The 15,296-nt window shown below is 40.2% G+C and overlaps 1 protein-coding gene across 6 annotated transcripts in view; it reads left to right on the forward strand.

Annotated features, from left to right (window-relative positions):
- The window catches only part of LPAR1 (lysophosphatidic acid receptor 1), a 75,326-nt gene that overhangs the window by 9,586 nt on the left and 50,444 nt on the right, over positions 1-15,296 (forward strand). For 3 of the 6 annotated variants that reach the window (XM_065662885.1, XM_065662883.1, XM_065662886.1), the window contains exon 2: positions 12,622-12,790. In XM_065662885.1, coding sequence (XP_065518957.1) covers positions 12,731-12,790 — 60 coding nt within the window. In that variant the 5' untranslated portion in view covers positions 12,622-12,730. Of the gene's footprint in view, positions 1-4,939; positions 5,013-6,789; positions 6,811-12,621; positions 12,791-15,296 lie in introns of those variants that run through there. The other 3 variants (XM_065662881.1, XM_065662884.1, XM_065662887.1) reach the window with 2 other exon arrangements.

Consider the following 15,296-nt stretch of genomic DNA (forward strand, 5'->3'; position numbering starts at 1 on the left):
TTGTTATTCTGTTTTTATCACTGACCGCATTCTGCCTCCTGGCTTTTAATTTTCTACTTGAATCCTTGGTATCTCCCAAATATTCTCATTGAAGTATTTGTAGTCTCTGTTGGGTGGTATGTATGCTGAGGACCTAATCAGAGAAGCTGAGTAATCACTGAAGTATGGTGTGAATTTACAACAACCTACTTAATTCATGTGACCTCTTGTATGCACTAAAAGCTTGTCTGCTAAACACAACTCAGAGTTAATCCAAGTAAATTCTTAAAGTGAATTAGCCAAGCTGCATGCTAATCCCCCGTGTTTACCTGCTTACTCAGATAGGCAGCAACTCAAGTTGCATTAAACTTCACTTGATAATTGAGTAGGGAAGGATTGGAGAGAAAGCTGATGAAACCTCAGTGTTTTCTTCATCTGTGTCCTTTCAGGGCATATTTCAGAACTGCTTTGCGTTTATAAATCTTGAATTCATGGAATGATCAGCATGAGCTACCTGAGGCCAAAACCCAGTACTCCAGTGCAGCTCTCTTACTAAGCACTACTGACAGCTGCTGCTGCTCCCAGGATATTCTGGGGAGTGTGTTACTTCCTGATTATACTTAAATGTTGTTCCTCAAAATCCCCAACTGTTTGAGTTGGGATGCTTTAGATGGTGGGGAATATGGTTCAGACTATGGAGATAAGGAAGCCCTTTCAATCTCTGCCAAGAAACTAGTAGCCAGCCCTGATTTTATAGCATGGACTCACAAATTCTGGGTGATTGTCCCGAGCACACCAGGGACTCACATGGTGGGCAAGAAGTAATTACCATTCATTTGTCAACATTAGGATTTTTGTTGTTTTGTGCTACTGGGTTGGCTCACTCTCCATCAAGGCAAGATCAAAGGTAAGATCTTATTTCTGGGTCACTGCTGTCCATCAGATAAGTTTGTTTGTGGCCTTGGGAAAAAGCAGTGATGTGAGAATAGGGAATTTAAACCCTGTCATTAAGATAATTCTTTCTTATTGTCAATTCTAAACTCCTTCAAACTTCATTCAGCTCAACTATGTAAAATACAGCACTGCAGAAATTGCCTGGAGAAGAGTCAGCTGAACTGATGCAGATGTTACAAAAATATTTCTGAAGCAGCATGACTGTTATTCCTAGTTTGAGGGGTTGATAAACAGTTACTGTGTCTGCATTGTTGCTGGCCTGAAATATGTTAAGCTGATGCCTTGCAGTCTTCGGTGTAATTTTTTGTGGGGGGGTTGGTTGGCAAATTTCTATTTCAGATAAACTTAATTAAACTCCTGTTTGTGCACCATTGGTCAGGGTCCATGCAGGGCTATATTGGGATGGTACGTTTGTAATTTGGGGTTTGGCGTGCTTAATTACGGACTTCCTTGGCTTCAGCATTTCCACATTATTGTGTTTTGTGGTGGTTCATTCTGTCTGAAGATTGAACATCTGTTTCATGGATCTGGGGCGGGAAAAGAAGTATTTGCTTTAACGCTGGCCCCCTTAAAAGCTGTTTAGAGAATTGTGACATTCTGTTATCATCCAGATGTTTTTTATCTAGTGAAGAGGATATTGCCTGAATGTTTAAATACAAACTTGCTTCAGAAGAGTGCCAGCATACTACTTACTTTCTGAGGTCTAAACAAAAGGTAGAGTTAGCAAATGGAGTCTCTGTTGCTGATTCTTGGAAGTGTCTAATTATATCACTTTGTTTTTCTTCTTGGAAGTAAATATCAAATGTCTGTAAGTTGTTGAGAAGATGAGTTCTTTCTGCCTTTCCTGTTGAGGAGTGATAGCTGGATACCATCCTGGTACCTTATACGGTGATTTATAACTTGATAGAAGTGACTTTATGTATTGCTATTGTCTTCTTTAATGATACCAATTAGTAAGCAAAGTAGTGATGAGAATGCACTAAGTTAAATTCTGTCATCTACCGGTGTAAGGCAATGTGTCCGCATTGGCTACGTGTTGTGAAATCCATTCCTTGTAATTCCATCATACAGAATAATTTTAATGAGCAGCTCCTTGATTGTTTTATTTGTTGTTGCTGTTATTTATAATGGAGGAGGACAAAAGCATGCACCATATTTGCTTCTTTTAAACATGCACAATGCTGGCAACAGCTAATGATGCATCTGAAATGATGAGCTATCCATGGTGACTTTGAACTTTTCTCCCTGCTAGTTAACCTCTTCAAATTTAATGCCTGTCATTAGAAATAAACCATTTTAAAAGAGTTTCAGAAACTGTTTCAAAATGACTTATTTTAGAAATATTTGGTACTTTAGAAGTCATTACGATGAAAGTGCAGATTATGAAAACGTTGTCATATGACAGCAGCTTCCTTGTGGTTGTGCTATGACAGACCATCCACATTGTAGTTACTTGTTTACATAAGCCTGAGCAGACTGGTGTTATTTTCCAGCAGTCTGTGTCTAGCTGTATTTTTCCTCTATTTTCTGGTGATTCTTTCTTGAAGTTTAGAGTAGTAAAATTATGTTGACATTGGATGATGGCATGAATTATTACTCTGGAGTCTTCCTGGTTCATTTGTTTTTACTTGAAACAGAGACATTAGAAATATACTTTCAGGGATATCTTACTGTTCCAGTACCCAGTAATTTGAAAAAACCCAGTGGAACTGCTCCCACAGTTGTTTCTTGAAGCTGGTACTGTGGTTAGTAGAGATGCTTTAAAGCAATTAAAGGCTATTTTATCCTATGCCAACCTGATCATTCCATTGCAGAAGCTCCTAATACATCTCAAGAAACACTCATGTACCAGCCAGAACCCCTTGCATTAAGGCAGAAGCTCACACATTTCACTAAGCGAGAGTGGGAAGAGGCTCTCCAGCCTTGCTGAGTAGAAAAGCAGTGATTATCTCTAAGCAACCCTTAACAAGCAAGCATTGATGGACGTCATTAGAGAAGCTACATTTCTGATAGATAGTGCTTGAAATAAGTCTAGAGGTTTAGGATGATAATGGGAAGATAACCTGATGTGTTGGCTTTAAAACTAAAGCAATTCAGGTTTGTTTTTTTTCAGACAGAGAGCATAATAAGCTTTTCAGAGGAGCAGTAGACTTGAAGAGAAGATGAAGTATCATTTTTGAATTTAAAAGCACCCAAAGAAAATGCTGCCCTAGAGATGGGAGTAGAATAGATACAATATGGAAATAATCAGGAAAAGAGGCAGAGCAAGTGGGAGAATTGGACTGGATGCAAACTGAGCTAGGTCAGAGAAGTAAAGAAAGAATTAAAAGGACTAGTATACAAACTAAATGGAAGTGGGTTTGGTTTTTTTTCTTGATGGAAATACAGGATTTTGAGTCCTTCAGTGTATAACAGAGAGAAAAAAAGTAGCCTGTGTTTAATGAGGAAAAGGAGCATGATAAATATGTGGGCAGCACGGTGGTGGAACTATAAACAATAATGTTGAGATTTGAATAGAAAATTATGCCTTTTTTTTTTTTTTTTGTGCTGCTGCATGCCTTGTAGGTTAGCCTGCTACCGATGTGGGTCCAGTTTGTACCATAATTGGCATGACATAGCATGAGAGTTTTCATGGTTTCACATGTTACAATGTCAAATACTGTAGGTTTGTCCTTTCAAAATGTGTTTTCTGCTTATTCGTAAAATGTGGGATTTTCTTCTGATAGCAAAAGTCATAATAGTTAAGATATGAATCCCCTAGAATATCCTGAGGGAAAGAAGTTAATTGTTTTGGATGCAAGACTAGAAAGATCAAGAAAAATTATTTTTAATCAGCTATGGTGATGTTGAGTTTCTTGCCTTCATGGTGTGATGTTTATGTGCCTTGAAAAAGACCTTTTAAAGTGGGCATCTTGCTACCACTGACACAGAGGAGGGAAAATGTTTGTTATTTTCCCTTCAAGGTATTCTTGGTCATTTCCATTAATCTGTAAAGCAGTGTCATGATAGGCCAAAGAGAATCCATTCAGCTTCCATCCACGCTGCGAACATAGTCTCCTCAAATACCTCTTGCCATGAGTAACCAACAAAAGGAAACTGCATGGGTACATGTTGCAGAAAGAATGGCATCAGGACTCTCTGCGTTCAGCAGGGCTGGATCTGTAGCAAATGCCTGGGGAAATAAGAGTCCTCCTGCCTTCCTTGCCTGCCATTGAATTCATCAACAAAATGCATTTGAATTTCATGGGCACAGGTTCAGACTCTTGGTTTGTCAGAAAAAATAAGCAAACAGCAACAACAACAACAAAAAAAAACAAAACAAAACAAACAATGCCCCCAACAAGCAAACAAACAAAAACAAGTCTAAAATTCCAAGCAACAAGAAACACAACCCCAAGCCAAAACAATACCAGAAAGAATGAACAGCTCATAATTCTGGGAATTATCTTCTCACTGAAGGACCTTCATTGTAGTCACAGTAAAATATCCAAATGATATATCCAATGACATTTATCCTTTTGGGGATAAACATCAGAGTAGGTAAAGGAGAAAGGCAGACATGAACAGGTTAAATAGACACTTGAACTTTCTGCCCTTTGGTGGAACCCAGTGCTGCATAACTGTGGTCAGCCTGCTTTTGTCATCTTCAGAAAGGGTATGAGGCAAAATTGAGTGGCACATGGAAAAGATTTCCCTGCAAGATAAATGCTTCAGGGTAGCATACAATTTGTTCTTTTTTTCCTTTCCATTGAAAATCTGTGAATAGAGGGTTTTTTTTTTTTCTTTTGTATAGTCCAATTGATCTGCTTTTTGGTGGGATGGGTGGGTGATCTGATCTTGCCCTGGTGGGATGACTAGGAAGATGTCTCTCCTGACCCATGTGGTCTCTGTGAAAGCAGATTTCTTGGAGGGCTTGCCACTGCACAGTGGTCCTATTTTATTGTTGTAAATAAGCTCTGTGTGTGGTAAATGAATAAGGTGACTGATTGTTTCCTTAATCTTGCAGTGGGGAAGAAGGGACGAAGGGACAATTCCACACAACGCTGCCTCTGCAGAGTTCATGAAACTGTTTAACTGGGGTAAGGAGGCTCCACCTGACATGTCTGCTGAACTCCTTTGGGGCTATGTTCTGTCATGGGAAGATTTAGAATGGGTTTTGTAGTACTCATATTTTTAATTACTGAGGCCAGAACAATGATCTTTCCCTGATTAGCCACAGAGCTTCTATTCAGAAAGGTTTGACTGATGTAATTTTTTCTAGTTTTTTTTTAGCTTGGGGTTTTTTTCTTTTTTTTTTTTTTTTTTTAAGCAGAGGTTGTGCTGTGAATGCAAGTGGTAGATTAGAGATCCTCTGTTGATTATCATATTGTGGAAGAGTCCTGCTGAATGTGAGGGAAATTTCTTAAATTTGTGTTGAAATAATGTTCTTTCTAGCCTCAAATTATTGCTGTAAATTTCATCTCTTTTTCCTTGCATAAGGAAGACTAGCAGCTCTAATGTGCTCCTAAGAGTGAAGACTGAGCAGTGGAAACTGCAAGTCTCTTTTAGCTTGAGGAAGTTGCAAACTTCCCTGGAGCACCTCTTAAAAATTCTTTGAGTTGTACAGGTGTGAGCTGGTTGAAGGAAGAAGGGAAAGTGGGAAAGATTAATTAAATTTTTTTTTTTTTTAACTTTAGTACTATACTGTTGGACTTCTGTATTTTTAATTGGTCTCATTAAGTTACCTGTTTTATTCCTTATTTATTGGGGTTTTTTAAAATGCTTTTCAAGTGGCTGAGCAAGTTGATATTAAATTTCCCATGGTGGTGTTTGGTGGTATTTTGATTTGGTTTGGCTTAAGTAAAAGCCAAATGATCTGGCCAGCTGTTGTTGTTATCAGTAAAGCAATCTGCAAGGTGTTAATATAGCTAAACACACTGCTGTCCTACTTTTGATACTGGTAGTAGCTAACAGGTGTTTGCACTGTATGTTGCATGGAATGCATATGTTGGCTGACAAAGAGCAACCAAAGCAGGCATCATACAAACATAGAAGCGGATGCGCTATGTGGAACCATAGCAATAATAAAATCCCTGATTCTGTGGTGTATCTCTTTGACACTGAGTCACTTCCAAGAGCACTGTTTGCGACATTCTCTCTCTGAAGCTGGAACAGAAGTTGTGTAGACAGCATCTGCTTTGATGTGTTCAGTGGGTGGGTTAGATCTGAACTTGGGGAAGTTTTTGTTGTTTTTTGGTTGTTTAAGTCTCAAGTGCTCAGATTGTTTAAAACGGGGCAGGGGGGTGCTACAAGAAGAGCGGCTTTATTAGGTCTAGCTGTAAGCATTGTGATATTCGGTCTTGCTAGTGGGAAAGGGCAGAGACCATAAAGTATGTTTTGCTCTGTGTTGTGGGGGTGCTTTTAGTTTTGTAGGGTTGGTTTTTTTTTTTTTGGTTGGTTGGTTTTTTTTAAATACTTCCAAGGTAGAGATTTCCTATTGTTGTCTGAACCTTTCCATATGCTATCAAACTCCAGTAAAATGTATTTTCTAGACGGTGAATCCGGACTCAGGAAATGTCTGGTTTTACCAGCAGTGGCTGTTTCCAGGGAGTAGTGGTACAGCCAACACAATAAACAGAATGATGCTGTCCCTTCATCTGGTACTCCCTTTCCAGATTTCCACAACTCCTTACTAAAACATCACAAATCCATTTTCACAGTGAACTTATTCTACGAAGAGCTACCAAATGGGTGAGATGTTATGTCTCTATTGCTCTTTAAAGCAGCCTGTCCAGTGACTAGAAGCAGCAGACATGAAGGCTTTGGCAGGAGGCACGTTTGCGTAACTGGTCTTCACTGGGACAGCTGAAGGTGGTATTGCATGTGCTGTAATAACAGGTAACTTGTGCAATTTGTTGGTAGTTGGTGTGAAGGCGTGCTGGAGAGTTGCATCCACTTCCTTCTACAGGGATATATGTGAACAGTGATACAACCCAGATAGTGTTCACATCTGCCCCTTTGATATCAGAAGCAGATAATTGTCTTCCATGCTATTGACAAAATAATTTCCAAATCCAGCAGTGTAATTTGAGGTTCACTGCTATTAAACCGGCTTAATCTGTACCATGTACTATTCCATATAGGTCCATTCCATATAGATCTATTCCAATACTTATTGCTATAGAAATAGGCAGTGGATGTGATGGCAGACTTTATCCTGCTTTCTGAAGAGGGGTGTCAAGAGCCAGGCTGACACCAGCAAAGCTGCAGAATTTGCTCAAGAAAATGCATGTATTAAAATACACATGCCGTCAAGAAGGTTCGACAGTTAATTTTGTGCTACCTTCCAAACTGTATTAGTGCATCTGCTGAGGGTTTTTGAGACTGCTGAAAAGTTTCCTGCATTTACCGAGACATCAGCAATCTGATGGGGAGACAGCAGGTGAAGAGTCTCATGAAGTGGAAAAAGTCTTGTTGCTGCTGTTCAGAAGTACAACAATGGGCCACACCTTCTGCCTGGAAATCTCTTTTCTTACTTTTCTGCTTCTTTCTCTCAATACTGAATCATAACTATTAACCTGTGGCAGCTCTTTTAATTGTTCAGAAAGTTAACACAGTGTGCAGGAGTTTATATACATTTGCAGACAGAATGTACCCTGGAACAGAGAGAAAGGATTGAACTGGGAGGAAATATGGATTCTGGAGATCATAAACGCTTAGTTCAGCTTGTCCTTATGCTTTGGTGGGTCATCCAGTAAATTTTCACATGCTTTATGCAGCTCATTCGGCACATTTATTTGTTATAAGACACCACATACCAAGCTCACGTCAACATTCAGCAGTCTGCTCCCTGACACAAAACAAGATGTTTGCTGAAACAGCACTCCAGATGTGACATTGTGAGGAAAGAGAAGGCAAGTCCTGAGGTGACAGGACAGGGAGCTGACATGTGGCTTTTCCCCTCATTTTAACCAATAATGAACTGAATAATAAATAAATAAAATAACTAGAGTGTTTATGCAAAGGCTTGCCGAAACTGTTTCAGAGAAGTCAGTACTGACATTAGAGTTTAGATTGCCTTGCAATTTCAGAAAAACCAAAAGCTTCTTATCTGCATTTCTGTGGCATGGTTTGCCCTTTGCCAGTCTGCTGGGGCTATTCTTTCACAGTTGTACCTCTGCTAATCTACAAAAAGGACGTTGGCCCACCCTGGGGTTTTCAGGATTTTTTTTGTCTTTTTTAATTATAAACTTTTTGTCAAGAGAAGTTTGTGTTTGAAGAGTCGCTCTTAAATAACTTTTTTCAGCAGTCATAAGCTAGTGAATTGGATTTGCAGTGTTCAAAGTGACAACACTAGAGGTTGTAACGGCTTTAGCTAAAATAATATAAGGACTCAGAAGAGGTAATATCTTTCTGTTAAGAAGATCCACTGCTCTGTAACTTGCAAAAGAAAATCCAGATTTTTGCAATGGTTCCTAGCAATCACTGTAGCAAATGAAAGATTAACGAGAAGGCCTCTTTTTTCATAGCAGCATGAAACTGAAACTAGTTTTACTGCCCTTCATGTTTATTTCATTACATGCCAGAAAGTGTATCCATAGTTGTTCTTTCATTAACCAAGTGATTAGTGGAGAGCAGAAAAAAACCTCTACAAGTCAATAGTAAGTAGTTAAAAATCTGTTACCACCATCACTTTAGGTAAGTGGTAAAATGAAGCAGTAGACAGATCAAGTCAGTGCTGTTACTCCGCCCTGGATGGCCTTTGCCATCTTGCCTTTTAAGGCTACCATGGTGGGGTGATGCTTCTGTTCATTTGTTGAGTAAACTAATGCTTACTAGCAGCTGTAGTTTAGTGAAAAAGGCTGGAGGTGAATGATGCCAAATGATTATTTCTGGATGTCAAGACTTAAGATGCCGCATGAAATCTTAAATGTCTCTGAAGTGACATCTGGAAGTGGGACCCTTATGTGAGATCTTTTTCTTACTTTGTTGCCTTTTTACATGTTGTTCAAGTGTTTTATTTTCCTTGACGGGTTTATGGGTCCTATTCATCTGAGATCAATTAGGACTTAAAACTGTCCTCTGAGAAACCATACGTTAGGCTTTTATTCACTAGAGCTGTGTAGTCTTTAGCTAAGTCACATTTAGCAACTTTAAGGTCATATCAAATCAGCATCCCCTGAGTCATGTAATCCAGAAAGAAGCCTGTGAAGTCAAGCTGTGGTACCAAAAGATGCTCTGAAGGGGGGTGCAGGAAACCAAAGATGAAAGACAGCAACAGTGCAGGACACCTGAAACTGTCTGACACGGACAGCCACAGGTTCTGAAAAACCATTTTGCCTGTCAGGGGCAAGCACCTTACTATAGCAGAGGCACTTGTGGGCCCAGATGAGATACACAGTGATGAAGAAGTTGTTGGTATTGCTGCATTGCTTCTAAATGGCAGATCATGGTGAACTGAGAAGGAGAAAGGGTCATAATTTTTGTCATTGTAATGGATTTTCCAGAAGCAGTTCTTTTAAGATGATGGTTTTTTGATATATGATTGAACTTCTAACAGCTTCAAGTAATGACAAAACTGCTTGGTTCTTCGTTTCTGTGGTCACAGACAGCTGATCCAGAAATCATGATGTTTAATCGCAGTATGTCAGGGAGCAGTACGTTTTGTTTGGTAAGGATGCATCCCTGCTCCGCATGTTAGAGACGTCCTACTCTGCTGAATGTCAACTGGTCAGGTTTTTTAATCAGTCAAACAAAAACTCAATGTGTTACCTTAAATGACTTTCTAAATGTTGTAGTTTATGGCAAAACATATTTTTATAGATATGAGTCACCTTTGCAGAGGATAAGAAATTCTATTATCTTTGTTGTGCAAATTTTACATACAGATCCAACATGTTTCCCCAGTTTACAGTTCTCTAGGTGCACCCAGTGAAGGCAGCAGCATCTGTCAAGAATACAGAGTGGAATTTGCCCATGACACCAGCAGTTGCAGTGTTTGGAAATGATATATGTGAATCTGCTTCCAAATTTAGCTTTTTTTCAATGGTTTGTAGTGCAGGAAGCCATCAAAATCTCACTCCTGTGCTTTTGTTTGAGACTTTCTTTTTAATAGAGATTACCTTTTCTGTCATAATGCCCTTCCACGAAGTTCATTTGAGGATCCTGTTCCCTTTATTTGCAGTTCTTGAAAAAGACAGGGCTGCACCCTGAACTCACATGGGTATTAAGTTAGGAGCCACCTTTGTTTGCTTGAATAGAGTCGGCCTGTTTTTGCACTGCTGTGAAAGCATAGTTCCCTCTGTACTTTGTTACTGCTGAAGACGATGAGGAGGGTTGGGAGAGGGGGGAGAGACCTTTTGTACAGTCCAACCTGTTTTCAGCTGGAATGCTTTTAGGAGCCTAAGTAGTTGGCAGAAAGTCTTAATCGTTGTGTATGCTGGGCTCTGGAGTTTGAGAAGTAAGGCGGATGCAGAAGAGTGCTCCTTCTGGCCAAATTGAGGGATCAGTGCAAACAAGCAGTGAAGATGTAGCTAGGAGCAGAAGGGGAAATGTCAAATGGTTGTAGGCTTAGGATTTTTTACTAATCCTGTGTTTTCTATTTCTTGGAGAGATGGTGAAAAATAAATACAGGCATATTTATCCTCTCATCTCTTAAAAGTGCTCATTGGATTTTGTGGAGCTATGCTTTCTCTGACATTAATGCTCTACCTGGAGTGCACAGAGCTAACTAAAGCTAACTAAGAACTTTGTCCTTAGTTTTTACTCTTCTGGTATGTGATGATCCCTAGTAAAAATTATCGTTTTCTGTTTTTACATGTGGCAAACAGGACTCTAAGCATACCTTTGGTACTGGTGTGGATAGTCTTTTTTCCCTAAGGTCTGATTCATCTGTAACTTTTTCCACATCTTCAAGAGTGGCAGCATTTCAGGATTGAGAGAAGAGAATAAACTTTAAAAAAACCTAACAATGAGCTGTGTAAAGTAGGTGCAGCGACACTGCTGCTCTTCATCATGTTTTGAGAAGAACAGAAACAAAGGTCTTCTGAGATCTTACTGAAGTTACATTTGTGACAGCTCACAAGACAGTGATGAAATGTGCTGGTTAAGGATCTTGAGGTTGTTGATGGAATTGTACTGAAAATCACTTTGCTTGGTCAAATAGCAAAGCTTCCCTAAGTCAAAAAAAGCACTAGTTTCAAGTTAGTACTGTCTGTTTCCTTCATCTGTTATGCCCAGTGGAACAATTGGTGAATTTCAGACAGCAGATAAAACTTTATTTTTGAAAAAGAAAATATGGAGCCTGAAGGATGTGTAGCTTGGTTCTTTGACTTCCAGTGAAGGCTTTCTCAGAGGAATACTAAATCCCCATTTTCTGTCCTCTCCGTGAGTATAGTAGTAGAAATTTGGAGCAAGGAGTGGAAAAAGTGAAAGGTTACTAGCAAGAAATCGGTAGGAAAGAATAGGGGTCACTGGAAAGCTGTATAAAGATGGAAAAAGTGATCCTAGAGCTTGGCAAATGAGGCAGCTGCATGTGACGTAAGGTATGTGGGGATGTGTTGAAATGGGAAGCAGGCATTTCAAGATGATGCTTTTTAAGAAGGAGGAATAATTTCCAGAGTGGCATGCGACTGCTGAGTTAAATGAACAAAAATAAAAAAACCAAACCCATAACTGACTCAGAAAAGTCTGTGGAGTACAGCATTCCTACAGCATTTATCTGCTCTTGGCTTGGCAAGTAAGTGCTGTGTTTGAAACAATGAACCAGTGGCCATGAAAGTCACTAGCATTGTTTGTATGGCTACACCATGGTCTCAGTTTGAAAAACACCAGGTAGGTTCAGGCTCATTTATTGGTATATTTGTTGGATGCCAAATACACTCGGCATGAGTGGTTTTCCTTTGTGACTACAGAATAGGAAATGGTAGATAGAGCAAGCAGTAGGTGAGTCTCTCAGATCCTTTCTGTGGTGGCTAATTTGTGGGTTGTGTGATATATGTCTGGCCTGATTGAGGGGAAAAATATGCAGTATCTTCTTACAGAATTTTTAAATGGGATTAATTTCTTGGCCATTTCCAGTTTTCTCCTGGGTTTTTTTGCTTTTCATTGGACAAAACAGAAACATACACAGAAGCTGATCTTTACCATCTTAAGGTTATGGAAGTAACTTGATTCTGTTGATCATCTGGTCAGACTTCACACAGTCATTCAGTATATTCTCTTACAGTAAACTGTGCCTATCTGGCAGAAAAAAAAAAATTGCTCAGGAAATAAATGTATCCTAAATTCCAGAAAAAAAAAGGAAAATAAAAAAGTAAAAAATCTATGAGTCTTCTTGGCGGGGGGGGGGAGGGGGTATATAAAAAAAATAAATGAAAAAAATGAAACAAAACAATACAGATAGCACAGTTCCAGTGCTGTGGAGGTGACCATCTTTCCTTGCAACGTGTACATGGTCTGTGCATTGCCTTCTTGCTGTATTCAGTTTCTGTGAATTTTGGTTTCCATGGTCAAGTGAATTGTTTTGCTGTTCTGGACCAAATTCCAATGTACACTTTTAAACTTTTCTTGAAAATCTGTTGTGAATAGTCATGTAAGCAAGTCAGGCTGTGCAAACTCACAGGCTGGTTTTGCAGCAGCCTGGCTTGGATGTTGACAGAACCAGTTCTCTTGTTATCCTCAACAATTGCTCTTTTTCCTTCCTACTAGGAGCAAATGCCAGCATGACTAGGGTCTAAGGAAGGACTTCTGTGTTCCCACCAATTGTTTGCAGTTGCAGAGGAGGAGTACAAGGACAGCAGGGACATTTTGAGCTACCATGGATATCCCCACTGATTTAGTGCCATCCTCCATGATGTCCCAGCCTGAGGTCATTGAGGTGAGTAGACCATGAACTGATTGAACCTTTTTCATTGAATCTTAGCTGTTTCACTTCTGAGCCATCAAGGGAAATTTTCCTGAAATACTGTATTGAAGACACTTACTGTTTGCTATGAATGTTACTATACTTTGACACAACATTGCTGTATAAGCAAATACATGGCAATACATGGTGTTTATTGACTCCGTGTAGGTGATGCTGCATTATGGTTTGGTTTTTCTTGTGCCTAATGAATACAAAGTAGAAGGTCATAATGTGTTTCAGTGTTCTCACTAGAAAAGCCAAACTTTTAAGTGAAAAGCAGTGATAAAGTTACTAATACACTTACAATTACTAACACACTAATCCTTCTTTCATGATTCAAAGTGTGTGCTTTGGATGTGGTATGTATAAATACCTAACTGATTTCTTCGGCTCCATGTACTTAACAGAAGTACTTGTGTTTTCTGGTGAAGTAAAGATTACAAATGGAAAAGGAGATATCTCAGAAAAGGATTTTTAAAGTCCCTTGAATTTCATAAAAACCCAAGTGTCTGTTACAATTTAAAGTTTTATAGGTGTATATTTTACTGAAGAGGGCACCACAATTAATTAAGTTAGATGACAGAAAACTGCAGAGCTAATGTTTAGTTTTGATTTTTTTGTTTGCTGGAGATTCTTTGGCTCAGGATACTACACCTCTTAGCAATACACATTGAGAAGTGCAGTAGTTCAGAGATCTCTGTACCCTGTGAAGCTACAGAAAACATGTACACTAATGGGTGGTGGTGTGAAATGAGCCGAATCCAAAATCTGCATTGGAGAAACTTCTTTGTGCTCTTTTTCTTCCTGTGTTTCAAATGAAGAGCTAGTATAATTTAAAAGTGTTTTTGTGCTTTTCAAGTGCCTGTCTCTCTGTCCTTGTGAGGGTCAGAGAAGGATTCTCTATCTTTACAGCAGAACAGAATACCTGGCAGGAGGTGGGTGCTGTATGCTTGTGTCTCAGGCTGCCTGACTGCTGCCAGACTTTTTTCACTCTCTGAAGAAAAGTGCTCAGGCCATTTTCTTCCTTACTCTGAAAGGCAGTTACATCCCTGTCCCCACGGGTTCTCTCTTCAGACCCTTCTTTGTGTACAAATAACTTGTGTATGTAAGCATGTTGTTTAGCATAAATGTCTTCTTGAAGGGAAAATAAGGTCAACTGTGGTGCAAGAATGAGTGGAAGAAAAGTTGTCACTTGTAAACAATTTTGGTGATCAGCCATCACAGAATCACAGAATCACAGAATCCCAAGGGTTGGAAGGGACCTAAAAAGATCATCTAGTCCAACTCCCCTGCAAGAGCAGGGTAACCTACAGTACATCACACAGGAACTTGTCCAGGCGGGCCTTGAATATCTCCAGTGTAGGAAACTCCACAACCCCCCTGGGCAACCTGTTCCAGTGCTCTGTCACTCTTACAGTAAAGAAGTTCTTCCTGATGTTAACGTGGAACTTCCTATGTTCCAGTTTACACCCATTGCCCCTTGTCCTATCACTGGATATCACTGAAAAAAGCCTAGCTCCATCATCCTGACACCTACCCTTCACATATTTGTAAACATTGATGAGGTCACCCCTCAGTCTCCTCTTTTGCAAGCTAAAGAGACCCAGCTCCCTCAGCCTCTCCTCATAAGGGAGATGTTCCACTCCCTTAATCATCTTTGTGGCTCTGCGCTGGACTCCTTCAAGCAATTCCCTGTCCTTCTTGAACAGAGGGGCCCAGAACTGGACGCAATATTCCAGATGCGGCCTCACCAAGGCTGAGTAGAGGGGGAGGAGAACCTCTCTTGACCTACTAACCACTCCCTTTCTAATGCACCCTAAGATGCCATTTGCCTTCTTGGCCACAAGAGCACATTGCTGGCTCATGGTCATCCTCCTATCCACCAGGACCCCCAGGTCCCTTTCCCCTTCACTACTTTCCAGCAGGTCAACCCCCAACCTGTACTGGTACATGGGGTTGTTCTTCCCCAGATGCAAGACTCTACACTTGCCCTTGTTAAATTTCATCAAGTTTCTCCCCGCCCAACTCTCCAGCCTGTCCAGGTCTCGCTGAATGGCAGCACAGTCCTCTGGTGTGTCAGCCACTCCTCCCAGTTTTGTGTCATCAGCAAACTTGCTGAGGGTGCACTCAGTTCCCTCATCCAGGTCATTGATGAAAATATTAAACAGCACCGGTCCCAGCACCGACCCCTGAGGAACTCCACTAGTCACAGACCTCCAGCTAGATTCTGCGCCATTGACCACAACTCTCTGCCTTCTTCCTTTCAACCAGTTCTCGATCCACCTCACTACTTGATCGTCAAGCCCACACTTCCTCAGCTTATCTATGAGGATGCTGTGGGAGACAGTATCAAATGCCTTACTGAAATCAAGAAAAACCACATCTACCGCTCTACCATCATCCCTCCACCTAGTCACTTCCTCATAGAAGGCTATAAGGTTGGTCATACATGACTTCCCCCTCATAAAACCATGTTGGC

This window comes from Lathamus discolor, chromosome Z (genome assembly GCF_037157495.1).
Source record: "Lathamus discolor isolate bLatDis1 chromosome Z, bLatDis1.hap1, whole genome shotgun sequence".
Classification (NCBI taxonomy): domain Eukaryota; kingdom Metazoa; phylum Chordata; class Aves; order Psittaciformes; family Psittacidae; genus Lathamus; species Lathamus discolor.